Source organism: Semicossyphus pulcher, unplaced genomic scaffold, assembly GCF_022749685.1.
Source record: "Semicossyphus pulcher isolate SPU_LCO1_2020_fin unplaced genomic scaffold, fSemPul1.0.p SCAF_19, whole genome shotgun sequence".
Lineage (NCBI taxonomy): Eukaryota > Metazoa > Chordata > Actinopteri > Labriformes > Labridae > Semicossyphus > Semicossyphus pulcher.
In genome coordinates this window covers 3,604,958-3,631,448 of record NW_027211692.1, presented here as the reverse complement: position 1 = coordinate 3,631,448, position 26,491 = coordinate 3,604,958, and the positions used below count along the sequence as shown (strand labels likewise).

The 26,491-nt window shown below is 38.6% G+C and overlaps 2 protein-coding genes and 7 non-coding genes across 10 annotated transcripts; 1 reads left to right on the top strand and 8 right to left on the bottom strand.

Moving 5' to 3' along the window:
* Positions 1–1,726: 1,726 nt before the first annotated feature.
* Positions 1,727–1,890, bottom strand: LOC138597551 (U1 spliceosomal RNA). The gene has a single exon (XR_011308613.1). It is a non-coding gene; the product is annotated as a U1 spliceosomal RNA (small nuclear RNA).
* A 1,707-nt stretch (positions 1,891–3,597) lies between these two features.
* Positions 3,598–3,761, bottom strand: LOC138597550 (U1 spliceosomal RNA). Its single transcript, XR_011308612.1, has one exon. It is a non-coding gene; the product is annotated as a U1 spliceosomal RNA (small nuclear RNA).
* A 2,793-nt stretch (positions 3,762–6,554) lies between these two features.
* On the bottom strand, positions 6,555–6,718 carry LOC138597549 (U1 spliceosomal RNA). Its single transcript, XR_011308611.1, has one exon. It is a non-coding gene; the product is annotated as a U1 spliceosomal RNA (small nuclear RNA).
* A 1,668-nt stretch (positions 6,719–8,386) lies between these two features.
* LOC138597568 (U1 spliceosomal RNA) lies at positions 8,387–8,550 on the bottom strand. The gene has a single exon (XR_011308630.1). It is a non-coding gene; the product is annotated as a U1 spliceosomal RNA (small nuclear RNA).
* Positions 8,551–10,425: 1,875 nt separating this feature from the next.
* Positions 10,426–10,589, bottom strand: LOC138597567 (U1 spliceosomal RNA). The gene has a single exon (XR_011308629.1). It is a non-coding gene; the product is annotated as a U1 spliceosomal RNA (small nuclear RNA).
* Positions 10,590–13,984: 3,395 nt separating this feature from the next.
* On the bottom strand, positions 13,985–14,148 carry LOC138597552 (U1 spliceosomal RNA). Its single transcript, XR_011308614.1, has one exon. It is a non-coding gene; the product is annotated as a U1 spliceosomal RNA (small nuclear RNA).
* Positions 14,149–15,493: 1,345 nt separating this feature from the next.
* Positions 15,494–15,684, bottom strand: LOC138597555 (U2 spliceosomal RNA). The gene has a single exon (XR_011308617.1). It is a non-coding gene; the product is annotated as a U2 spliceosomal RNA (small nuclear RNA).
* Positions 15,685–18,002: 2,318 nt separating this feature from the next.
* Positions 18,003–23,394, top strand: ech1 (enoyl CoA hydratase 1, peroxisomal). 2 transcript variants are annotated; one of them, XM_069669128.1, is made up of 11 exons: positions 18,003–18,154; positions 18,327–18,391; positions 19,287–19,455; positions 19,620–19,708; positions 19,795–19,919; positions 20,038–20,086; positions 20,594–20,658; positions 20,941–21,011; positions 21,651–21,722; positions 22,190–22,340; positions 22,448–23,394. In XM_069669128.1, exons 2-11 carry the CDS (start codon positions 18,355–18,357, stop codon positions 22,550–22,552), a joined length of 933 nt encoding a protein of 310 aa, XP_069525229.1. In that variant the 5' UTR covers positions 18,003–18,154; positions 18,327–18,354; the 3' UTR covers positions 22,553–23,394. The 2 variants fall into 2 exon arrangements, with proteins under 2 accessions (XP_069525229.1, XP_069525228.1); XM_069669127.1 differs by having other exon boundaries at positions 18,003–18,391.
* Positions 23,209–26,487, bottom strand: LOC138597517 (neurofilament medium polypeptide-like). The gene is made up of 9 exons (XM_069669126.1): positions 26,421–26,487; positions 25,915–26,094; positions 25,118–25,680; positions 24,732–24,902; positions 24,580–24,640; positions 24,084–24,425; positions 23,735–23,828; positions 23,435–23,534; positions 23,209–23,331 (listed from the first exon to the last, which is right to left on the bottom strand). The coding sequence occupies exons 1-9, from the start codon at positions 26,476–26,478 to the stop codon at positions 23,290–23,292; spliced, it is 1,611 nt and encodes a 536-aa protein (XP_069525227.1). The 5' UTR covers positions 26,479–26,487; the 3' UTR covers positions 23,209–23,289.
* Between the last annotated feature and the right edge of the window lie 4 nt (positions 26,488–26,491).

Sequence of the window (26,491 nt, the reverse complement as noted above, 5' to 3'; positions counted from 1 at the left end):
TTTGTCATAGGGTTAGTGAATTGTTATCAAACCGAGGGTATCTTTATTTACATAACACCTATTATTTGAGGTAGTATATTCACTGAAAAAGTAGAGGTATATTGCAACACTAGGTGACTGATATTATGTCTAGCAATCAGTGCTGCAGAACCTAAAAGACACATTAAAAAATATGGGAGTCTTTAGTTTGAATCTTCTTTTGCTTCATAATCAGCATCACAAAATATAAAACTTGGTCAGCATCACATCAGTGTCAATACAATCCTTTGATACACTCTGCTACAAGATATTCCCACACATCACATCACTGCTCTCTTAATATGGAAAGTTTGGGATTTTTTCTTTTAACATGTTATCAGGGGAGAGGGTGAACGCAGTCCCCCACCACCAGAAATTATGCAGTTGAGATTCCCACATTTGGGCATGTGCCATACAGCAGTGCAGAAAGTCTTGTAGAGGAAGAAATGGAACCTCCTACTGTATGGACTGAGTTGGAAACAAAGAAGGCTTTTCCAAGAGTAGTACCCTCAAGTGGACTAACCAGAGCATTGCAGTGGAGTGATTCATCTTTTCATTCAGTGTTTTAATACATCATGTATTGTTATTTATGGAAAGGACAATGGTTATGTTATGTAACACCCTCACAGCTTTAATAGTTTATATTAAGAAGTTCAGTGGTGTGGTTTCTCCTTATATAATTTATTGTATTTGTATATAATGTGCTACTATTTATGGCAAACATACGGTGGCCCTGAGAGCTCAACGGACAGCAACTTAAGAAAACACATGCAAATTAAGAAAACATCTTCATCGATTTGACAACACATGCCCAGCAAATTGAAAAATGCAGCAAATAGAAAAACGCAGCAAATAAAAAAAAGCAGCAAATAGAAAAACGCAGCAAATTAAAAAAAAAGCAGCAAATAGAAAAACGCAGCAAATTAAAAAAAAGCAGCAAATAGAAAAATGCAGCAAATAAAAAAAAAGCAGCAAATAGAAAAATGCAGCAAATAAAAAATAGCAGCAAATAAAAAAAAGCAGCAAATAGAAAAACGCAGCAAATTAAAAAAAAAGCAGCAAATAGAAAAACGCAGCAAATTAAAAAAAAGCAGCAAATAGAAAAATGCAGCAAATAAAAAAAAAGCAGCAAATAGAAAAACGCAGCAAATTAAAAAAAAAAGCAGCAAATAGAAAAACGCAGCAAATTAAAAAAAAAGCAGCAAATAGAAAAATGCAGCACAAAAGCAAACAGCGTTTTTCCATGTTTGTTTGTTTTTACTTAAATGTAATTTATTGACGTCTCTTACTGCTATCTTTATGAATTCCTTTAACTAAATAAACAAAGTTTAATATTTACGAGGTCGATTAAATGTTATTTAATGATCTTAATAAAGGCACGTGTACTTACATGCAAGTAATCTGGTATCTCTATCTCTGTCCCTACATTTTTATTTTTATTTAGACAAATATACCCCAAATGGTGCATTCATTAATTGATATTCCACAAATCACTGTTACTGTTTCACTACCAGTTTATGAATGAAGTGCATAAACTTGAAAAAAAGACTTATTGACCACTATATAACTTTTTAAAAAATTCTGGTAAATAGTGTGATCCCTGCTCAAATGAAATGTTGATGGCTTCATACCAATCATCTCACATTCTAATTTCATATAACACAGTTCACCCAACTAATGAATATTTCTTTTCTTTTGACATGTCTATCAGGGGAGAGCGCGAACGCAGTCCCCCACTACCAGAAATTATGCAGTCGAGATTCCCACATTTGGGGAATTCGCATAGGTCAGCCCAGCCGGAGTGCAATGACTAGGCCTCGCCATGGGTGAACCACCTTCTTGATCATGGTATCTCCCCTGCCAGGTAAGTATGAGTTGTACAGATCAGAGACAGAGGAGTCATTCACAGACACACCACCCTGACTGATGGTGCTAACAACATATAAATAAACAAAAACAAGAGGCTGTTAGGAATGTAAAATCTAAAGGAAATCAATACTGAAGAAAGACTATGGTACTAAGGCTTAGGCTACATAGATATTACATTTTACTTGACAAAAAACTGTAATTCCCATCATGCACTGCTGCATTTCCATATCAATAGCTGATCTAAAATCCCCAGTTTGATACATTCTACCTCCAACAAATGACTAGCAGCCCAACAACAAGCACACATGAAACAAAGCTAAATCACACTGCAATAAAAGTAGTTCGATCCACATTTTATATCCTGAGGAAAGAATAAAAAACACAACTCTCCCTCCCCCTCTGTCTCTCTCACACACACACACACACACACACATACGCACACATTACAACCACTTCCTGTTTCTTTGTTCACTGCTGGTGGGCAATTCCACTACTGCCACCTACTGCTCTGGAGTGTAAATAACACTATTAATAAGAAGTATTGAAATGCTTGTGAACACTTTGCAGTCTCTTGCTCTCATTAATTAGAAATAGACCAAAAAAAACAAACAAAAATAAAAATAGGGCTTTATTAAGTAACAATTATTTAATGCTGGAGGTACTGCAGCACATGGTCAATGTGTGGGGTCGATACATTTATTGGATTTGAAATACCCTAATATTTCCCTCAAATTTCTGTGATCAAAACGATAACCCCTCCTGTAGATGACGCTGCAACGCTAGTAGGTTATTTTCTTCCCAGCATCCGTCACCTCCAGCAAAACTTCAGACGTGAGCGTGGCGGAAAAAATAAAAGCAGATGTATGAGCGCACTTCAGTTTTGCAACCAAAACAAAGACCAACGGTTTAGATAACCAACTTACGGTATGGTCAATGTGTGGGAAAGTCTGTTATAATATAGACACCATCTACATTTCAGTTCAGGGGCACAACAAGAATACATTTAAAATGCCCTTTATTTTCATATGTTGACATTTTAATTTTAATTCAGTGTCTTCAGTGACACAATGAGAACACTAGATATTTTATTATTATGTTGTAACATCTACAGTTTAGTAGTGACCCATTAAGAATATTTGCCCTTCATTTTCATATGATGGTGTAATGGCATCTTTCTATTCAGTGTGTTCAGTGAAACTGCAAGTCAAATATTGTTCTAATAAATTGGCATGAAAATTCTGAATTTCACAGTTTTAAATCAATTTGTGCACTACCCAGGCAGTACACAGCAAGTTGTATTCTCAGCTCCACTTTTACATTTTCAGTAGGCACAAATTAAGTTTCATGGGTGTATATATTGTTCTTTTTGGGGAAAAATCACACTCATTATGTCTTTAATTAGTGAAATGATGATAATGTGCTTGTATGCATTCAATACTTTTTGTGCCATCACTGTGCAGGTTGGTAATTGAAAGAAAGAAAATGATCTATTATACCTACCTATTATGTGCAACTAGGTCTGAAGTGTTTAAAGAGATATAAGCATCATGTATTTATTCTAGCTTTGTATTGAATTTAAAAATTCTGGTAAATAGTGTGATTCCTGCTCAAATGAAATGTTGGCAGCTTCATACCAATCATCTCACATACTAACTTCACATGAAGCAGTTCATTTATTACTGTATATTTCTTTTCTTTTGACATGTTTATCAGGGGAGAGCGCGAACGCAGTCCCCCACTACCAGAAATTATGCAGTCGAGATTCCCACATTTGGGGAATTCGCATAGGTCAGCCCAGCCGGAGTGCAATGACTAGGCCTCGCCATGGGTGAACCACCTTCTTGATCATGGTATCTCCCCTGCCAGGTAAGTATGAGTTGTACAGATCAGAGACAGAGGAGTCATTCACAGACACACCACCCTGACTGATGGTGCTAACAACATATAAATAAACAAATACAAGAGGCTGTTAGGAATGTAAAATCTAAAGGAAATCAATACTGAAGAAAGACTATTGTACTAAGGCTTAGGCTACATAGATATTACATTTTACTTGACAAAAAACTGTAATTCCCATCATGCACTGCTGCATTTCCATATGAATAGCTGAACTAAAATCCCCAGTTTGATACATTTTACCTCCAACAAATGACTAGCAGCCCAACAACAAGCACACATGAAACAAAGCTAAATCACACTGCAATAAAAGTAGTTCGATCCACATTTTATATCCTGAGGAAAGAATAAAAAACACAACTCTCCCTCCCCCTCTCTCTCTGTCTCTCACATACACACACACACACATTACAACCACTTCCTGTTTCTTTGTTCACTGCTGGTGGGCAATTACTCTACTGCCACCTACTGCTCTGGAGTGTAAATAACACTGTTTATTAATAAGAAGTATTGAAATGCTTTGAACACTTGGCAGTTTCTTGCTCTCATTAATAATAAATAGGGCAAAAAAAACAAACAAAAATAAAAATAGGGCTTTAATAAGTAGCAATTACTTAATGCTGGAGGTACTGCAGCACATGGTCAATGTGTGGGGTGGAGGAAGCAAGCTCCTATTCCATCTCCCTATTTTCAAAAATCTATTTAATGTGTTTTCTTGGTACGGGATAGGGCTGTGCAAAAATATCAATACATCTAAGTATCACAAAATTTGTTTTCATGAGACAACTGATTTCCCCGGCCCTCATATCGATACATTTATTGGATTTAAAATACCCTAATATTTCCCTCAAATTTCTGTGATCAAAACGATAACCCCTCCTGTAGACGACGCTGCAACGCTAGGAGGTTGGTTTCTTCCCAGCATCCTTCCCCTCCAGCAAAACTTCAGACGTGAGCGTGGCGGACAAAATAAAAGCAGATGTATGAGCGCACTTCAGTTTTACAACCAAAACAAAGACCAACGGTTTCGATAACCAACTTACGGTATGGTCAATGTGTGGGAAAGTCTGTTATAATTCGCAACAGCAACAACATCCTTTATGGTTCATCCTCCAAAGTCCTAAATAAACTCCAATACATTCAGAACTCTGCTGCCCGCCTCCTCACCCACCCCCCCCTACCGTGAATGCATCACCCCCGTCCCCCAGAAACTTCACTTGCTCCCTTTTCCTCAACGCATCCAGTTCAAGGTCCTCCTTCTCACCCACAAAGCCCTTCATATCTTACAGACCTGCTCCAACGCCACGCTCCCTCCCGCAGCCTCCGCTCCTCTGATGCAAACCTCTCCCCGCCACACAGAACCAAGCACTGAACCTGGGGTGACGGTGCTTTCTCCATAGCTGCCCCCTCCCTCTGGAACTCTCTACCCCAACACATCCGAGACTGTACCGACCTGACTTCCTTCAAATCTTGGATCAAGACCTTTTTAGAACTGCTTTTAACCTCTGATGCTGTTTTTTTTCTCATAGTTCCTCTTATTGTGTTTCTTTTTCTGTTCTAATTTTGTTTCTTTAGTTGTTTTTCATTATGTAAAGTGACTTTGAGTACCATGAAAAGCGCAATACAAATAAAATGTATTATTATTATTATTATTATTATTATTATAATACAGACACCATCTACATTTCAGTTCAGGGGCACAACAAGAATATATTTAAAATGCCTTTTATTTTCACATGTTGACATTTTAATTTTAATTCAGTGTCTTCAGTGACACAATGAGAACACTAGATATTTTATTATTATGTTGTAACATCTACAGTTTAGTAGTGACCCATTAAGAATATTTGCACTTAATTTTCATATGATGGTGTTATAGCATCTTTCTATTCAGTGTGTTCAGTGAAACTGCAAGTCAAATATTGTTCTAATAAATTGGAATGAAAATTTAGAATTTCACAGTTTTAAATCAATGTGTGCACTACCCAGGCAGTACACAGCAAGTTGTATTCTCAGCTCCACTTTTACATTTTCAGTGGGCACAAATTATTTAGAGTATTGCAATGTATAGCTATATGTATCAAATCGCAACCCATGTATCCTGATGCGCATCTTATCGTGAGGTTCAATAGATGTCCTATTGACAAAGGTGAGCCTTCATGGTTTTATACTTATCTGCATTATCAGCTTGATTTGAATCAAATTCAAACATGTTAGAGTATTAATGACATTGTAACAGGGACTTTTTAATTAGTGGCACACCAATTGTATGATATTGTATCTATATTGACTGAAAGTTAGACAGCTTTATAGCAAAATAACAAAATAAGTCAAACTGAGGCAGGATCTCTGTGGATACAGACACCACCACATCCTTTTAGTGGCTCCTAAGTGACGATTGGAAGAGATTATTTTTTATGGGTGTATATATTGTTCTTTTTGTGGAAAAATCACACTCATTATGTCTTTAATTATCAGTGAAATAATTACAAAAGTGCCACTTTTTGTACCATCACTGTGCAGGTTGGTAATTGAAAGAAAGAAAATATTATACCTACCTATTATGTGCAACTAGGTGTTAAGTGTTTAAAGAGATATAAGCATCATGTATTTATTCTAGCTTTGTATTGAATTTTAAAATTCTGATAGTGTGATCTCTACTCAAATAAAATGATAATTCTTCATACCTATCATCAATAATTTACATATTGAATTTATATGAAACAGTTATTCTAATATCCAGATACATATATTTTCTTTTGACATGTTATCAGGGGAGAGCGCGAACGCAGTCCCCCACTACCAGAAATTATGCAGTCGAGATTCCCACATTTGGGGAATTCGCATAGGTCAGCCCAGCCGGAGTGCAATGACTAGGCCTCGCCATGGGTGAACCACCTTCTTGATCATGGTATCTCCCCTGCCAGGTAAGTATGAGTTGTACAGATCAGAGACAGAGGAGTCATTCACAGACACACCACCCTGACTGATGGTGCTAACAACATATAAATAAACAAAAACAAGAGGCTGTTAGGAATGTAAAATCTAAAGGAAATCAATACTGAAGAAAGACTATGGTACTAAGGCTTAGGCTACATAGATATTACATTTTACTTGACAAAAAACTGTAATTCCCATCATGCACTGCTGCATTTCCATATGAATAGCTGAACTAAAATCCCCAGTTTGATACATTCTACCTCCAACAAATGACTAGCAGCCCAACAACAAGCACAAATGAAACAAAGCTAAATCCCACTGCAATAAAAGTAGTTTGATCCACATTTTATATCCTGAGGAAAGAATAAAAAACACAACTCTCCCTACCCCTCTGTCACACACACACACACACACACACACACACACGCACACACACACACACACACACACACACACACACACACAGTACAACCACTTCCTGTTTCTTTGTTCACTGCTGGTGGGCAATTACTCTACTGCCACCTACTGCTCTGGAGTGTAAATAACACTGTTTATTAATAAGAAGTATTGAAATGCTTTGAACACTTGGCAGTCTCTTGCTCTCATTAATAAGAAATAGGCCAAAAAAACAAAACAAAAATAAAAATAGGGCTTTAATAAGTAGCAATTACTTAATGCTGGAGGTACTGCAGCACATGGTCAATGTGTGGGGTGGAGGAAGCAAGCTCCTATTCCATCTCCCTATTTTCAAAAATCTATTTAATGTGTTTTCTTGGTACGGGATAGGGCTGTGCAAAAATATCAATACATCTAAGTATCGCAGCATTTGTTTTAATGAGACAACTGATTTCCCCGGCCCTCATATCGATACATTTATTGGATTTAAAATACCCTAATATTTCCCTCAAATTTCTGTGATCAAAACGATAACCCCTCCTGTAGACGACGCTGCAACGCTAGTAGGTTGTTTTCTTCCCAGCATCCGTCACCTCCAGCAAAACTTCAGACGTGAGCGTGGCGGACAAAATAAAGGCAGATGAATGAGCGCACTTCAGTTTTGCAACCAAAACAAAGACCAACGGTTTCGATAACCAACTTACGGTATGGTCAATGTGTGGGAAAGTCTGTTATAATTTGCAACAGCAACAGCATCCTTTATGGTTCATCCTCCAAAGTCCTAAATAAACTCCAATACATTCAGAACTCTGCTGCCCGCCTCCTCACCCATCCCCGCTTCTGTGAACACATCACCCCGTCCTCCAGAAACTCCACTGGCTCCCTGTTCCTTATTTTTTATGGGTGTATATATATTGTTCTTTTTTGGGAAAAATCACACTCATTATGTCTTTAATTAGTGAAATGATTATAAATGTGCTTGTATGCATTCAACACTTTTTGTGCCATCACTGTGCAGGTTGGTAATTAAAAGAAAGAAAATGATCTATTATACCTACCTATTATATGCATCTAAGTGTTAAGTGTTTAAAGAGATAAAAGCATCATGTATTTATTCTAGCTTTGAGTTTAATTTTAACATTGTGGTAAATAGTGTGATCCCTACTCAAATGAAATGTTGTCAGCTTCATACCAATCATCTCACATACTAACTTCATATAAAACAATTATTGTATATTGTATATTTCTTTTCTTTTAACATGTTTATCAGGGGAGAGCGCGAACGCAGTCCCCCACTACCAGAAATTATGCAGTCGAGATTCCCACATTTGGGGAATTCGCATAGGTCAGCCCAGCCGGAGTGCAATGACTAGGCCTCGCCATGGGTGAACCACCTTCTTGATCATGGTATCTCCCCTGCCAGGTAAGTATGAGTTGTACAGGTCAGAGACAGAGGACTCATTCCCACACACACCCTGCTGACTGATGGTGCTAACAACATATAAATAAACAAAAACAAGAGGCTGTTAGGAATGTAAAATCTAAAGGAAATCAATCCTGAAGAAAGACTATTGTACTAAGGCTTAGGCTACATAGATATTACATTTTACTTGACAAAAAACTGTAATTCCCATCATGCACTGCTGCATTTCCATATGAATAGCTGAACTAAAATCCCCAGTTTGATACATTCTACCTCCAACAAATGACTAGCAGCCCAACAACAAGCACAAATGAAACAAAGCTAAATCACACTGCAATAAAAGTAGTTTGATCCACATTTTATATCCTGAGGAAAGAATAAAAAACACAACTCCCCCTCCCCCTCCCCCTCCCCTTTCTTTCTTTGTCTCCCTCACACACACACACACACACACACACACACACACACACACACACACACACACACACTGCCACCTACTGCTCTGGAGTGTAAATAACAGTTTATTAAACATTTATAAGTAACAGGAATTAGTTTGTTTTTTAAAATAAAACCAGTAAATAAGGTGCACACATGCGCAGTGTGCGTGCTTATCTTTTGTTGTAGAAAACAGGCTGGGAAACAACAGCAGTATAAATTTTGCCGAGCAGATTATTATTAGACTGGTGTGCCAGTTCATTTCAAAAGTAGACTAAAATGAAGATAAACAATACAACCCATGATGTTTTTGTATTATTCCCAGTTATGAAAAAGAACAGTAAACAAAGCATATTTTACACACACACACACACACACACAGATGTTTGAAATATGATTAATCTGTGCCAAAAGGCCAGAAGCCAAACAGTAAACATGCCATAGGTGAGGACAGTCTCCTTACTGTTATTGAGCAGTCCTGTGACGAAATACCAGTAACACCGAAAACAAGCTCATGTAAGAGGTTAGGAATTTAATAACATGTAAAAGCACAAAGTGCAAAACTATGTAAGAAACTGGAGATTCAAGATGCAATGCGTGTGATCTAATTTTTCACGGGATCAACTGTGGTCAGATGGAATTACAAATTCACAGCAACATTGAAAACAAGGCTAGAGCATATAGAGACACATGATTGTTGATGTGTTGCCAATGTCAAAACAAAAACAAAACCTTGTTCAACCAAAAACAACTGGATTTTTGCTGTATATTTAAGAGTTTTGTGACAAACTTGATTTGAAGTCTTTAGTGGAGAACTGAGAAGACAACAGATGTTAACCCTATACTGAACATTTGAGCCATAAGGGTTTCCTGCTATTTTCAATTTCAGTATACATAAGTCACTAAATGATGGCACTGTAGTTTGTCAACATTCAGATGACTTCAAGACATCAGACAAATCTTCACAGCCTGGGTTTCCGTTATCTGGTAATTATAATTTTTTACTGGTAAAATCTGGTGAAGTCCAACATATTAAAAATCTACCGGTCATAATGTCCGATGAATATAATTTATTTTCAACACAAAAAAAAAATTCACGGATTCACTATAACTCCGTCCCCTCATTGATTCAGGAATATGCTAAACCAGCCATCCAAACCATTATTGGTCATTTTGGCAAAGAAAGTTATTGAAGCAGATTCTACCAGCTGGGCGCACTCCTGGGTGTAACGTTACGTCCGACTTAGAGCTGAAGGTTACTACAGACTTTAAATTACACCCTGTGCAGCAGTCAGACTCAGATAAGACTTACATGAAAAGGCATTAAAACGAGAGAGAGCGTCATCCGTGATAGGACAGTATGTTGATCAACAGGTTTTATTTGGACAGACAAGTACTGTATGAATTATTTGATTGTTTGTATATTTCTTTTCTTTTGACATGTTTATCAGGGGAGAGCGCGAACGCAGTCCCCCACTACCAGAAATTATGCAGTCGAGATTCCCACATTTGGGGAATTCGCATAGGTCAGCCCAGCCGGAGTGCAATGACTAGGCCTCGCCATGGGTGAACCACCTTCTTGATCATGGTATCTCCCCTGCCAGGTAAGTATGAGTTGTACAGGTCAGAGACAGAGGAGTCATTCACAGTCACACCACCCTGACTGATGGTGCTAACAACATATAAATAAAAAAAATACAAGAGGCTGTTAGCAATGTGAAATCTAAAGGAAATCAATACTGAAGAAAGACTATTGTACTAAGGCTTATAGAGATTTTACATTTTACTTGACAAAAAAAGCTGTAATTCCCATCATGCACTGCTGCATTTCCATATCAATAGCTGAACTAAAACCCCCAGTTTGATACATTCTACCTCCAACAAATGACTAGCAGCCCAACAACAAGCACATATGAAACAAAGCTAAATCACACTGCAATAAAAGTAGTTTGATCCACATTTTATATCCTGAGGAAAGAATAAAAAACACAACTCTCCCTCCCCCTCTTTCTCTGTCTCTCGCTCACACACGCACACATTACAAACACTTCCTGTTTCTTTGTTCACTGCTGGTGAGCGACTAGGCATAACACTACTGCCACCTACTGCTCTGGAGTGTAAATAACACTATTTAATAAACATGTATAAGTAACAAGAATAAGAAGTCATTTAAATAACAGTTAATAAAGTGCTTATCTTTACATATATTGGCTACTAGCAGAAAACAAGCTGGGAAACAGCAGCAGCAGAAGTTTTGCAGAGTGGATTTTCATTTTTGGGAAATGGACAAGCCCAAAAGATAAACAGCTTAATCAAAGATGTTTTGGCATTATTCTCAACTGCGGAAAGAACAGTAAACACAGTATTTTCTTTCACAGCTCCTTGTTTGATTAATTTAGACGTGACATGCATGTCACTATTTTGCAGCCTCTTGCTCTCAAAAAAACCCCCAGGAAAAGTAAACACACCAAAACATAGGGAAAAAAACAAGGGCATTAATAAGTAGCAATCAATTAATGTTTTTAGCAACTTGCACCGTGTCCACAAAGTCGTTAATCTTAATTACATATTAAGAGGGGAGTGCACTATTTCTGGAAGTACTGCGAGCTCTTTCAACAGGTTAGGAATTTAAAACCATGTAAAAGCACAAAGTAAAATTATGGAAGAAAAGGGGGATTCATTATGCAATGCGTGGGTTCACATTTTTAACAGAACAGACAGTGGTCAGATCAGGGTTTCTGTTGACGGTCAAATATTATCTGCATTTATTTATTGGCCAATTGTCCCCACAGTAATTTTGTCCAAAAATTTATATATGATATGCATAATGTTGCACATTCAACCAGCGGAGGAGTCGTGCATCAGACAGCAAGCACTCTGTCTGTCACTGTAAACAAGGACTCCTGTCTACAGGTCACAGGAGCTGAGTGCACTAGCTGGGTGTAAAAAAAAAAAGGTCTTTTCTTTAACATCCGACTTAGCTATGAGTCATGACCGACTTTTTGATTGGAATTTATACTAAGTGGAGCTAACTGACAGCGGTCGTATCTTCGCCCGGTCTCATGATGCTCGTCCACGTGAACACTCGAAAAGCGTTGACTGTTACCAAGCAACATATGTCTCCACTCGCTAACTTTTGTCATGATCGACAGAAGATATGGTTAACAAAACAAGTAAAGAAAAATACATTTTACAGAGTGAAATGAGGAGAAAAAAACAATGAATTATGTCGCTGTCCGATGTACATTTATCATGTCTCCCTCTGTGATTTGAAAGGCCCTACTAGCACAAAATCTGAGCTCAGTCAGCACCTGCAGGGCGGGGACAGCGCCACGTTTCTGTCTGACACCTGCTGCAGCTGAGGGGAGAGCTCTTTAAATCATTCAAATAGGACTTTTCTGTCAAAACGAAACCTATCCATCAACATACAGTCCATTCACGGATGACGCTCTCTCGTTTTAATGCCCTTTTATTGAAGTCTAAACTAAGTCTAACTGCTGCGTTGTGTCCCCGCTGTCCATATGCAGGCACTCTCTCTCTCTCTCTCTCTCCCTGAGGGAGTGGAGTTCGTTACCAATATTAATGAATATATATTAATCAGGATACATATCAGGAACAGCCTATATTCCACTGATATCCCTGATGAGGACTTTGCAGGCCGTGGATGAATTCCAGCCTCCATAGCTGTGGAGCGCTGTCATTACAGTGGCATCGATGAGAGGACTATTACTATAAGTTTAAATCCGCAAATAGTGGCACGTTTGTCAACATTCAGATGACTTCAAGACAAACATCAGAAAAGATATGACCAGATTGTTGTCAATGTTGCCAATGTTGCCAAAGGTGAGCTGTCATGATTTTACTTCTTATGAGCATTACAATCTTAATCTGGATTAAATCAAACGTGCGAGGGTCTTATTCACATTATAACAGGGACTTTTCAATCATATGATATTGATTCTACTTACATTTATTTAAACTTAGACAGATTTATGGCAAAATAATGACAAAGTAAGTCAAACAGAGGCAGGGTCTCTGCAGACACAGACAGCACCACACACTTTTAGTGGCTCCAAAGTGATACACTGTGTTTTTGGGAGATGCTTCTTATTATGTCTTTAATTGAAAGTATTACAAATGTGCTTGTATGGATTCAACACTTTGTGTGCTCTTACGGTTTGCAGGTTGATAATGGAATTTTTTTTTTCCTATTCTGTGCAACTAAATCTTTGGTATTTAAAGAGATATCAAGCATATTTTTATTCTAGTCTCGTATTACATTCTTAAATTCTGTTAAATACTGTGATCACTACTCAAATAAAATGTTGACAACTTCAAACCATCGTCCTCAAATAACTCCCATGCTTACTTAATATTAGAGATGTTTCGGTCCTGAACGATTCGTTCAAAAAGAACGAATCTTTTCAGTGAACGGAATGATCCGTTCACTTTCATGCATCAAAGTCGTTCCTTTCGTTCACTTGGCTCCGCTCGCGGCTCCCCACTTCTTGTTTTAGGAAACCAGACTGATTGATGTTAGCACGAGCCAATTGCGTTTCAGAGGAGGGCTGTTTGTATCACATCTAATGTATCAAATCACCATCATTGGTTAGGAGAACGACTGAACGTATCGCTTGACCGATCGTCTCTCTCTCTCTCTGTCTCTCCCTCGCTCTCGTTCACTGAACGAAGACCATTCTCGTTCACTGAACGAAGCGAGCGACCCGATTAGGTGCATCTGTGTATACAGGTCAATTCACAGATGTGTAAACCACTGACAGATGAACACAAACTAAACTTATTTTTCGTGAACGAGTGAGAGTGAGTGAGTTACGGGTAAACCGGAAATGTCACTGAACGACCTGGTGAACGAATGTAATGAACGAATCTTTCAGCTGAACGAGATCCGAAGATCCGGGTCACTGAAGTGAACGAGAGTTGACATCTCTACTTAATATATACGGTCTCTGAAACTTTTGTATAAATATTTTCTTTTGACATGTTGATCAGGGGAGAGCGCGAACGCAGTCCCCCACTACCAGAAATTATGCAGTCGAGATTCCCACATTTGGGGAATTCGCATAGGTCAGCCCTGCCGGAGTGCAATGACTAGGCCTCGCCATGGGTGAACCACCTTCTTGATCATGGTATCTCCCCTGCCAGGTAAGTATGAGTTGTACAGGTCAGAGACAGAGGACTCATTCACAGACACACCACCCTGACTGATGGTGCTAACAACATATAAATAAAAAAATACAAGAGGCTGTTGTAAAATCTAAAGGAAATCAATACTGAAGAAAGACCATGGTACTAAGGCTTAGGCTATATAGATTTTACATTTTACTTGACAAAAACCAAAAAGCTGTAATTCCCATCATGCACTGCTGCATTTCCATATCAATAGCTGAACTAAAATCCCCAGTTTGATACATTTGACCTCCAACAAATGACTAGCAGCCCAACAACAAGCACAAATGAAACAAAGCTAAATCACACTGCAATAAAAGTAGTTTGATCCACAATTTATATCCTGAGGAAATAATAAAAAACACAACTCTTCCTCCCCCTTCAAACACTTTGTTCACTGCTGGTGGGCCAACTGACAATTCCACTACTGCCACCTACTGCTGAGTGTGAACAACAATAGCTGTTAGTAAAATATGATTTTATCATTCTAAAAAGTTTAAAGTAATACAACACTACCTTTACGCTGGAATTACCTAAATTTATTATTAGAAAGGATTTTTTTTGCAGTACTCTTCTATTGCTGCAGAACTATAATATTGGGTTAGTGTTAGAATAGAGTGTTACAAGTAACTAATTAACTGGTAGCTGATTATATATCAATATATTTTATATTTCTTACAGTAAGAAAAAAATTACGTAGATAGATAATATAATTATAATGACATTAAGATAAGATTAGCTATTGATCCCCCATTGGGGAAATTCACTTGTTACAACAGCTCAAAGTAACAGACAGGGTAAAACAAGAGATGGATTAAAAAAAAAAAAGGCAAAACAACTGTAAAATAATATTAATAATAAATATATACACTATAAACACCTTTCACTTATTGTGGATGGTTACGTTTTTGTACAAAAAAATTGCACCAAGTCAAAAACACACACGGTGTGTATCATGTCCTACCATGTCAATATACAGTGCCATAGTATACAGCCTCTCAGGATGGGAGACCACAGAGGAGACAGTTAAGCTGTCTGGACCTTCATTTTCAATCACTGAGTGCTAAGATACTAAAATAAATAGATGTTCCCATTTCTCTCACAGGCGGAAAAAACAGTGAACACAGCACATTTCCTCATCAGTTACTGGTTTAATTTATATAAACAGACGCATGTGTATAACATGCCACCACTTTGCAACCTCTAACTCTATATTAAAGATAAATATACATTTCGAATAATCACCAGCTGTTAATAAAGTCAGTCACACATGTACAGCTCAGATGACATGTAACCTAATAATTGCTTCATTGCTTTTCAACAGGTAGAGGGGGGTGCACCGTTCCTGGAAGTACTGCAATACCAGGTCGATGCGTGGAGTGGACGGAGCAAGCCCCTATTCCATCTCCCAGTTCCAAAAATCAATTTAATATATGGTCCCCGGGTAGGGGACGTATCAGATATTAAACTGATAAGAACAGATACTACACTTGATCTTAGCCAAAAGGCCGAGAAGCGATACCATGTAAGCGTTGGAGGTGAGGACGACATTCCCCGCACTGTCCGATTCACTGACGGTTGAATTTATTTCACTAACACCAAAATCCCTCCATGTGACAGAAATAAAGTCCACTACACGCAGTAAATGAGTAAAAGGCGAGAAAAAAGCAGCAAACAGTGTAATGTTATCAAAGTAAGGTAGTAGCGTATGAAGCTACACAACGCTTCCTGGTCATGTGACCCAATTCAATCCAATAAGGATTTAAAAGGTCCGTTTTGTTATTTACAGTCAAAAAGAAAAAAGTGACACTTCTATTTAACAAAAATCTTATGTCAACTGAATATCCCATGCAATAAGAAAGTCTAAATCACAGGATAAGTCCTCTTTGAGCGAAGAAAATACTGTTCGACATTCAAACTAACTGACGAACAACAGTCTGAGCTACAGCAAACTCCAGTGGAAAACACAGCCAACTGCACGCTGCAGCACGTCGTCTACATATTCCTAATGCAAATCAGCAGAGATGGTGCTTACCTACAGTTCGTGCAAACACACCGATTTCAAATTATTTAGTTGTAAATTAAAACAAGTCACACTAACTACATGGCACAGAGTAGGTCTAATATTATCTGAAGTAAAGAAATAAACTGTTGTTTTGTTTCTGCATTTGCAGGCTGCGCATGCGCCGAAAAAGGTGATGAAAAAGGCAGGCCAGTAGATTATTTTTCAAACACTTATAAAACCTTCTTAATTACCTTTCAGTTATGTTTCACTACAATATTTCCTGAAGTAAAAACATTGACAGGTTTGTTTAAAAAGCATTAGTGCGTGAACACTCATTGGTGATTTAACGAACAAAAATATAAGTACAACAGTATTATATAAATATTAAAAATATATCTAAGGAACTTTTCAGACATACCAGACGGCTGTGGTGGCCTATTTTATTTAGGAGATGAATTAAAAGAGCTGCAGTAACCTAATACAAATTCTTAACTCAAAGCTCAAGGTGTTCGCCCTTGAAAAAATGTAGGCCTCACAACGTCGGCATGGGGTCGTAAATACGATAATTAGCTAAAAGCCGACATACTAGCTACATTTTACAACAGTAAATTATTAAGTTCCGAAAATGTATTTCGCCAGTATTATGAGAGGGACAAGTGTTTTAAAGTTTTGAAGATTAACAAGAGATTAACAAACACCTACATCAAAGCGCCAGCTAGCTAGTTCAGTGTTAACTAGCTAACCGTTAGCTAATTAGTTACGCAAGGGACAGATAGCAGCGACCTTGGAGTTCGGTTTTAATAAAATTACAGACCTGTTTTTAGGTAAAAAGTTATAATAATGGTATTTCCACTCACCGGGACTGCTCTTGACCCTAAAGCATCGCCCAAAAAACAGTAAAGTAGTTGCGCACTCCAAATCTAGCGGCTCCGACCCCGAGAGCCCTTCACGCGTCGAAATCGATCCACCTCTGCTGGGCCCACGTGAGACGTTGATCATGTGATTAATAAAAACAGCCCGCCCGTCATATAGTTGCACATTCTCATGAAAAGGACAGAATTACACATTGTAGGTCTGAATGACTTTTCGAAATATTTATTAAATTTGAGCCAACGCATTTACACTATATTGCAGTTCATAAGATTGTACATTTCTATGGACCTTAATCATTCATTGAGAGAGTTTAAAGCAATATCATGATATGTATCCTGGTATGTCTATTTAGGAAAGCAAAAGAAAGGAAAGAGATTTGTTTTAAACTATACAACATTTCAAATACAACAATGTAAGAAGTTAAGATAATTAAATTAAAAGTCTATATATTGTACAACAATGTGTTGGCTCAAGGCGTGAGTTGTGGATTGTCTGAATAGATTTGCATAAACATGCGTGTCTTGTAGTGCAACATTAAAGAGCTTTTTGATGTAGAATTTACATCACATCATTTTATTACACACGTTAAATCTATGTATTATTAGCTCAGGATCATTTGTTACTATACAGACAGAGGTGTTGTATGTGAATATACAGTTTTGGGTTAGACCAGAGTATACAAACCATATATTTTTTTACTTGGTCTAGAAATATTTGTCTTCATGTGACAGCAGGTAAGTAGTAAGTAAGTCTTCATCTGGCATTAACCTGGATTCGTTGACACTCTTATCATAGATACTGATTTATAAATAATTGTGCATTATTGAATTGTAAGTATGTGGCTTTTGAATTCTCAGCCTTCCTTTCCATTGACGTGGATGCTGATTATCCGCACACTGCACAGTGTGATGATCTTTGGCTTTCGCGTTTGAACCTCGCCGGCCACTGTACAGAGCTGTTATAAGGAAAAGGTTGATATGTGTTAGCTGTTATTGTTAATGCACACTATTAATTGTTAACTATTGGTACATATAGTAGAGCAGAACTGTGTTTTCTTCTTTTTGTAAATTTGCTGGCGGGCTACTAACTAGTTTTACCACCAAAGAGTTTAGGTAAGACATTTGTAAACAGCTAGTTAGCATAAGCTAGCATCAGTGTTGGTTTAAGCCAATGACTGTAGGTTTAGGCTAGTGTGCAGTGATAGCACATAGAGCTAAAGAGACAGAGGGAGCTGGTGGAGTGAATTTATTTTTCTTTTGCCTGCCGTTTAATTGTTCTTTACAGAATCTGGACTTTGAACGTCCAAAGGGCGATGTTGTCAGTGATTGTCAGGTCAGCTCTCACGAAATGTAAGTGGCAATGTTTTGTGTCTTCGTTAGCTGTTTGTCGTGCTTATCAGCACACTATACTGTAATGTATAAAACCCCCTCTACGTTAGCTATACAAATGCTTGTCAGGTCTTATAGCTGGCATTAGTGTAGAGATAAATATTTATAAAATTGAGGTAAGAAACAGCTTTGACAAGCTATGTAGGTGAAAGGTCACCCGTGCAGGTTTTGTGTTTGCAACATGCCAAATTGTATTCTTGGGCTTAAATACTGGCCGCAAATATGTGTTTAACTTTGCTCAAGGGCTACAAGTGATAAATGATTCTTATTTAAAATAACCATTCTGATTAGTTCCTTTATAGGTATGTAAGTCAGACACACACACATCATGTCCTAAATCTAAAGGTCATTTCATTAAGTTCCTTGTTTTTCCGGACCAATCGTTTAAAACCCCCAAATTTTCACTAAACAACAAAAAAACTCAGCAAAAGCTCACAACTGCAAAGCTAGGAGATGGCATTTTTTCATGCAGGATTTAAGGATCACTGCAGATATATTTTATGTGGACCAATTAACAGATATATCAAATTGTTTAAGCTCGACTGCACATTTGCTTGACTTCATAGTGGCACTACAGAGTGAGATCCTTCTCAGCCTTTTCCTGTGTTACACTTCTGTTCTACACTGACATACATTTTGGGATTAAAAATCATATAGGTTGTGTTTTTAATGATCGTCCATATTTATTGCAGTGCAGTATAAAATACCCCCATTAGCTGCTACATGATTATTATTCTGTTTATTATTTAACAGAAACAGAAAGACTGAAAACAAAAACTTTGTTGAAATATAGTGCTTAATTTTGGAAGGATTTACAGACCCAAACAGTTCTCAAAACTTGTCTCGTCTCTCTCAGACAGGGGGCTGTGGGTGCCCAGTCAGGCTGCGGTCAGAGCCATGTCGTCTTCAGGAAGTCCCGGCTCTCCTTACACATCTCTGGCCATCAGTCACCCAGCAGAGTCCATCACACATGTAGAGCTTAATCGTCCTGAGAAACGCAACGCCATGAACAGAGCTTTCTGGAGGCAAGAATCTGTTTAAGGCAAACATAGTACATGTTTTATATATATTTGTGATGTGTTAAAAATAATAATCTCTTTTACTGAAATTCATATTTGAAGCAGTTTGTGGCAGTTGTATAATACAGTAGTTTGTCAAACCTGATGGGAACTGTTTTTTTTCCTCCCAGTGAGATGGTGACATGCTTTAATGAGATAGCTGAGGACCCCGACTGCAGAGTGGTGGTGGTTTCTGGAGCAGGGAAGATCTTCACAGCTGGTGGGTATCAGGCACTGTATTGTTTAAATATAAATTACACAGTTTTTATACTGAAGTGTTTTTTTCTGTGCTGTCTTACTCTCCAGGTATTGACCTGATGGACATGGCCAGCGACGTACTCCAACCAGAGGGCGATGACGTGGCGAGAATTTCGTGGAACATAAGGAAAACAATCACCAAGTATCAGGAGACATTCTCCGTCATAGAGAAGGTTCGACCCGAAGAGTGGTTCTGTTTATCACACTGATCTGACCAGACACAGACATGATTATTTATTGATATAAATGATTTTATTCTCTGATATTATTACATACTTTTTTTTCTCGCAGTGTCCAAAGCCTGTTGTTGTGGCCATCCATGGAGCCTGTGTGGGGGGAGGTAGGTCATCATCATCCAATATTATAGTCTTACTTTTAATATTTGAATATTATTTGTGTTTCTGCAGCTTCTGCTATCCACATTTTTTGATTGTGCTGTATTTATTCCACTATTTGAGCTATTTGAGTTGTTTGAGCCAGTTTATTACTAGCTTCACGATGCCTGTAATTCAGGACAGCCAGTGTTACTCTGGCTGTTTCTGGGTGACCTGCTTCACTGAACCCAAGATACACTTTGTGATAGAGGCCTCAGGGTGACACTGACTGAGTCTGCCCTCAGCCCCAGTAACTGTTTTCATGTAAAAGATTGTTCCTTTTTCATATAGGAGTTTGTTTTGTATCTGTGCCCCACTACAGTTTGTATTTAAGGATAAGAAAGACTTCAGAAACATTTTTACCTGCATCTGTAAAGACTAAACTGACGTATTGGTGGAGGTTGTGCATTTTAACTGTCAACTTACAGTTTACAAACTGTCATGTTCACTGTGAATGTTGTGCTCCGTCACAGGTGTTGACCTGATCACAGCCTGTGACATTCGCCTGTGTACCCAGGACGCCTGGTTCCAGGTTAAGGTATGCAAAGACCATCTTCAAAATTTGGAGCGGGAAATGTTTGAGAAAACCAGGGAAAAGATAAATGACAAAGACAAGAAAAAGAAAACCGCATCAATCATATTTGTCATCATTCATATTGGAGTTTAGTTATAGGAAAATAAAGCACACAAATGCAAGATTTTTAAGCAAGGGGAAATAAAAACAAAAATATAGCATTTTAATTTATGAACCATAGAAAATTAAGTCCATCAATATGACACAATACAATCTGATCGTCATTATTTCTGGTCACCATTACAGGAAGTTGATATTGGACTTGCAGCAGATGTTGGAACCCTGCAGAGACTTCCTAAAGTCATCGGCAGCCGCAGGTAAACAGGCCATTTTTATAAGTAGAAGAGAGTCTGGGGTTGAGGTCATTAGTTATGGGTTGTATGTAGTAATACATATGATGACATGTTTTAAGCATTTAAAGTGACAGTAAACATGAAATAAAGACTAAAACTTGATAGATTTCTCATATTTTTCTTTTGGAAGTTCGGGGCCCAGGACGGTGTAGGTGCTTCATTTAACAGACAGGAAATAGATTGAAAAAATCTAAACACACAAATGCAGTTTGTTGCTCAGACACTAATCTCTAATCTTTGTAACGTGTTATAAACTGGAAGTATTATTCTGATATATTTTCCAAATGTGCATATTTGGCCTGTTTATAGTCCTCCATCAATCAATCAAATACTTCAACAAGCTGTCAATCACACGTCAAGGAAACACCCGGGGCTAGCGTTGTTCCCCTTTTTGACCTGTTTTCTCTGTGAACAAAAATGCTTAAAACTTCACATATGAACCAAGAAATAAGTAATAAAGTTTAAATGAAGGAACATAAATGCAGTTAATAATATTATGTTGCATTTTTAAGAGTCGATGACAAGGCAATACACTTAATCAACACCCATTAATCTGCAAATGCATAGTTTGAGTTTCCTGTACCTTTACTTTACCTTCTCCAGCCTCGTGAACGAGCTCGCTCTGACCGCCAGGAGGTTGTATGCTGATGAGGCCAAGAGCTGCGGACTGGTCAGGTATCTACAGAATCACACTTATTAGCGGCTTTCTCTCATTAAATATGATTTTTTTCTACTATACAAAGGCAACTTCACCTAATCCATAAGACTGCCACGTTACATATACAACACATCATGTTGAGTGTTTTTATTATTGTTAGTAGGTTAAAAAGCAATCCTCAGGCTCACTTTGAGTTTTTGAAGTTATGAAGCGGACTTATGTTTAGCTGGTTATGCAGGATAACCAGTGATTAAACCTGTCAAGTTTTTGTGACAGTCCCCTGCTGCTTGCAACTTACAACAGGAGGAGCCACAAGTTTGTTCTCATAACACGGAACAAACGTATAAGTGGTGCAAAATTTAGGTTAAAATTACAGAGTAGTCAATAAATTATGAATTTTATTTTATTTTATATAGAAGCAATTCACTTTTTTCAATCACATATTTGTAGAAATTACTTACATTCAGATATCTATATCCTCCAGCCGAGTGTTTGCAGATAAAGAGGCCATGATGGCTGGAGCTCTGGAGATGGCCGGGGAGATCGCTTGCCGCAGCCCTGTCGCTGTGCAGGGAACCAAAATCAACCTGGTCTATTCCAGAGACCACAGTGTAGCCGAGGGGCTGGACTACATGGTAAGAACATCATCTACCTAAATATTGTGTTTGTCTGCACCATCAAGCCTTTTTAATGCAAAGAGTCCACACTGAAATGTGTCACTACCTTGTTAATCCTCCCCAAGGCTTCGTGGAACATGGGCATGCTTCAGACTCAAGATGTGATGAAGTCAGCTCAGGCCTCCATGGAGAAGAAGAGTCCCAAGGCGATAGCTTTCTCCAAACTCTAATTATCACTGAGGCAAAGTTCAGATTAAACACTAAAGCTGCCATTTTATTCTTTCACTGTGGCCTTCTGTTGTAAGGAGAAATACATGTTTCTGTTTCTTCTTTTGTAACACCAAAACTAAAAATCCAGTAATCTGTGGGGTTTGGTGATGATGCACGAGATTTATCAGAGGTTTGAACAACAGTTAGAAATATGAGGGCAGATGATTTCCAAAAATGTGTATTATTGTTGGGTTGTAAAGCCTCTGAAACAGCATTTTGATAACAATTTTGATACACTTATCGTCTAAACTAAGGAATTAAAAAAATCATCATTGTATAGAATCAGTCACAACAACCTGTGATGTTCTCCTGACCTGTGACTTCTTGGAAACATTGTAATGAAAAGAAGTAAATACAAGCAGCTAAGTCTAACCTCACTGATCTGTCAGTAAAAAACAAATGATCTACAGCTGTTAATATTTTCACAATAAGACTACAGGGTGTAAAAATATGAACGGTCAGAGCAGTATGTCTGTAAATGATTTCATGAATGTTTAATTTTGCTAAATAAAGCTAATGTAAAGTTAGTGATGTCTGTATTTAAAATATCCATAGTAACCAGTTTTCTTCAACATCTTGCTACAGATATCTGCACAAGTTGAGGGCAGAGAGGAGATTGCAATAAATTAAAATGCTTTATTGATAAAACTTTACAAAATAACTTAAATTTACAAAACTAGAACACATTCAAAGTCCGTCACTGCAGAGCCTGCTTGGCACGAAGTTTCTGTAAGGTTTTCTGTGAAGAGAAAAGAAAAATGTTCTTGAATCAACCGAAACTCAAAATATGCCACATCACAGTTCGGTGGACACGGTTCTCTCATAAAATAATAGTGTTGTACCTTGTGGAACTCCCTGGCCTTCAGTCTGTTATTTGCATTAGCCTCCTGTCTGCTCTTGACCGCTTTCTGATGCTTCACCTCCTCCAGCTGCTCGTACAGTCTGCAGAAACATGGAGTCACACTGCATCATTTTGTTTTTAACCTACCATCTTTAAGATATAATAAATAAGATTTTACAATTAACCCATGTAATAATATCTTAGAAATGGAGGGAAAAATTGGCACCAAGACTTTTGAATTTTGTTGGCGACTGAAAAACATCTACTCCCGATGAATAATGTAGCTTATAATATTCAGTACCTCTGAGTTCTCTGGTGCATTTCAGAAACATCCCGTTTTCTCTGCTCTGGTGTGCACAGCTTCACCTCCAACTCTTTCAGCCTGGAATCACTCACTGAATAGAAAGGGTTGCAATGCACAGGTTGTAGGTGTTACAATGTTACAACAAGGCGCTGACTTATGGTTGACACTTTATTTACCAACACTGCCCCTTTGCTCTAAAAGATCAGTGTCCATAAAAGAAGCCTTACTGTTCCCATGAATGCAACTTGATTAAGCGGTTTACAACATCGTTTTCCCCCTACCAGTTTAATCGTGTTGCACACCTAGAAAAGTGCGAGTAAAAATACAAAGTACAAAGGTAATATACCTGGAAGGGGATGCTGCTGCCTTTTCTGATTGCTGGAGCCAGTTGTGTCAGAAGGTCGGTGCAGCTCAGCCGATCCTCCCTTTGGCTTGGCTTTAGTCTTAAGTTGACTGTCTGACTTAGTCTTTGCCTTAGAGGCGACAGGTTGAGATTCCTTAGCTTTAGACTGTTTGCTAGCTTCAGCTGGCACTTGGATCTTAGGTTGAATCTTTGCAAGAGCTGCTTTTGCTTTGATTTCCTCCACCCTGCGGGATGATCTGTGGAGCAGAGCTCTGCGCTTCTGCTGACAGGCCTCCTGGATGCTTTCACCAACATCCCACTGCAGCTCCAGGAGCATCGCCGACTCTGGGGAGGGAAAGAATGGAGGGCTCACTGTTTTAATATTAATAATGTTAGGACTTGAAAAGATTTTGAGCTGCATTTTTAAGTGTCAGATATTGCCCTGATCCCATCCATAAAATCATAGGCAGGTTTCTATTAATTTCACCAATCTCTTTACCCGGATGCTTTTGGCTCTTGTCCTCTGGAGTCTCATCCAGTAACAACATGGACTGTGCCCCCTAGAGAAGACAAGGTTTGTGTTCAGTCAAAAAGACAACAAAGTGTATAGAAGATCAGTCAGTGAATTTAGTTGCATAACTTTATAGTTACCTCCGTCTCCTGGCCTCTCTGTCCTTCCACCCTCACCCCATCTGGATTTGTGTCTTCCCAAATGTCCTCTTCCTCAGTGATTGTCGTCTCTTGGTCCTGCAGTGTGGTGTCTGTCAGGCTCACTAGTGTTATCTCTGACTGCTCCAGGATTCCCTTCTCACTGGCCGCTTCCTGATAGACAGCGAAATGACAAATCAATCAGCCAAAGACACCACACACAAATAATAAAAAGAAAAAGGACAAATAAAAAAACAATTCTATAATTTTTCCCCAAATAAACACAAAAGTTAAAATCTGCAGTTGTAGCATGAAAATCAATGATCATGTAATGTCAGATTAATGATGCTTTTTATGGTTTAACAAGGAGAATGAGGAAACAGTCATACCATTATAAGATGCAAAACAGGAGAGGCATTCCTCAGGTTTGGATCCAGTTCAGACTTCAGGTCTCCAGCACAGAGGTCGCCGAATTGGACTGAATCTTTATTCATTTCAGAAGTGCAGTTTGTGTCCACATCCGCTTCCTCTGGCTGTGGCATGCCCACAGTAGGTAAATGGTCACTCACAGTTAAAGAGGACAGACTCAGAGCCGTCAGCTCCACGTCTGTCCTCACGGTGGGAGACAACACGAGGACAGACTCGTGGGGATGGCACTGAGAGGTGATGAGCTGGGAGAAAGATTGGTGTAAGACGGGGGAAGCTGTCGTGGAACAGGGTGGCTCCTCTGCTCGAAGACGCTCAGGTGACGGTTCAGACTCGACAGGAAGATCATCGTTGGTTTCAAACTCTTCAGAAGGTGTGGAAACACTGCCTTCCCCGCTGGCTGGTTGTCGTTCAGGTGAGTCAGGAACACTGTGTTCGGGCAGGTGAAAGATCATGGAGGGGTCTGCTGTTTCGTTGTGGGTGACCTCAGCCATGAGCGGGTGGAATGAGTCACAGTCTGGAAACACTAAAACGATGGTACACAGGAAGAACAAAACTGTTCGGTTTCTTACTGGGTAAAAAAATACATGATCGCTGACTTTAGCTCAAAAATAAGAACTATCAACACATTTGATGTTTTTGCTTAAAGTTCCCTTAATCTTACTTCACTTGAGCTACCAGCAAGACTACAGATACTCATATTGTGCATGTTTATGTATTTGCTACAATAAGGACCATTATGAAATCCCCTGTATCTCACCTGTAGGCCTCTCTGAGCCCAGGTCCACTGGACTGGTTTGGTTCTGCAGGGTCTGGTCCTGTGAATGTGGAGTCACACCTGGGACAGGGGCACTGTGCGAAGAGGCTTCAGGAGGCAGGGATGGGTATGACGGCACACTGGTTTCAGTTGAGACACCAAGATCCACACGAGTTCTTTCACCTACAAGCAGCAAATTAACTGATGACAAACTTTCAACCTTTTACCCCACGCACACACAGAAAATGTAAGCATGTCCAACCCGAGTATAGTGCACGTAGAGTGTTACAGCACAGGCTTAGATGATGTCATTTAATCATTTGTAAAGAGTAGTGGCAAACGGTTTCTCTCTCTGCCAATCTAAATCTAAATTGTTGTGGGACAATATTCATCTTGAACAGCACCTAACGGTCCATTTGATTAAATAATTTATTTGTATCCTCTTTAGTCTACTGATACTTTAAAACCTTACTACACATTTCAGTAGCTTTATACGATCCTCTTGTTACCTGAGCTTCCACTGTGCTGGCCCGCAGACTCATCCAGCTCACCAACCAGCGGTCTCATCCGGCTGCCTTCT

Bases quoted from the DNA above. Each gene is read 5' to 3' on its own strand.
- LOC138597517 (XM_069669126.1), bottom strand. From the start codon at position 26,478: ATGAGACCGCTGGTTGGTGAGCTGGATGAGTCTGCGGGCCAGCACAGT. The intron at 23,535-23,734 runs GTACTGAATATT...ATGTTTCTGCAG, and splicing joins ATGCACCAGAGAACTCAGAG to ACTGTACGAGCAGCTGGAGG. The intron at 23,332-23,434 runs GTACAACACTAT...TTCTCTTCACAG, and splicing joins AGGCCAGGGAGTTCCACAAG to AAAACCTTACAGAAACTTCG.
- ech1 (XM_069669128.1), top strand. From the start codon at position 18,355: ATGTTGTCAGTGATTGTCAGGTCAGCTCTCACGAAAT. The intron at 20,087-20,593 runs GTAGGTCATCAT...GCTCCGTCACAG, and splicing joins TGGAGCCTGTGTGGGGGGAG to GTGTTGACCTGATCACAGCC. The intron at 20,659-20,940 runs GTATGCAAAGAC...TCACCATTACAG, and splicing joins ACGCCTGGTTCCAGGTTAAG to GAAGTTGATATTGGACTTGC.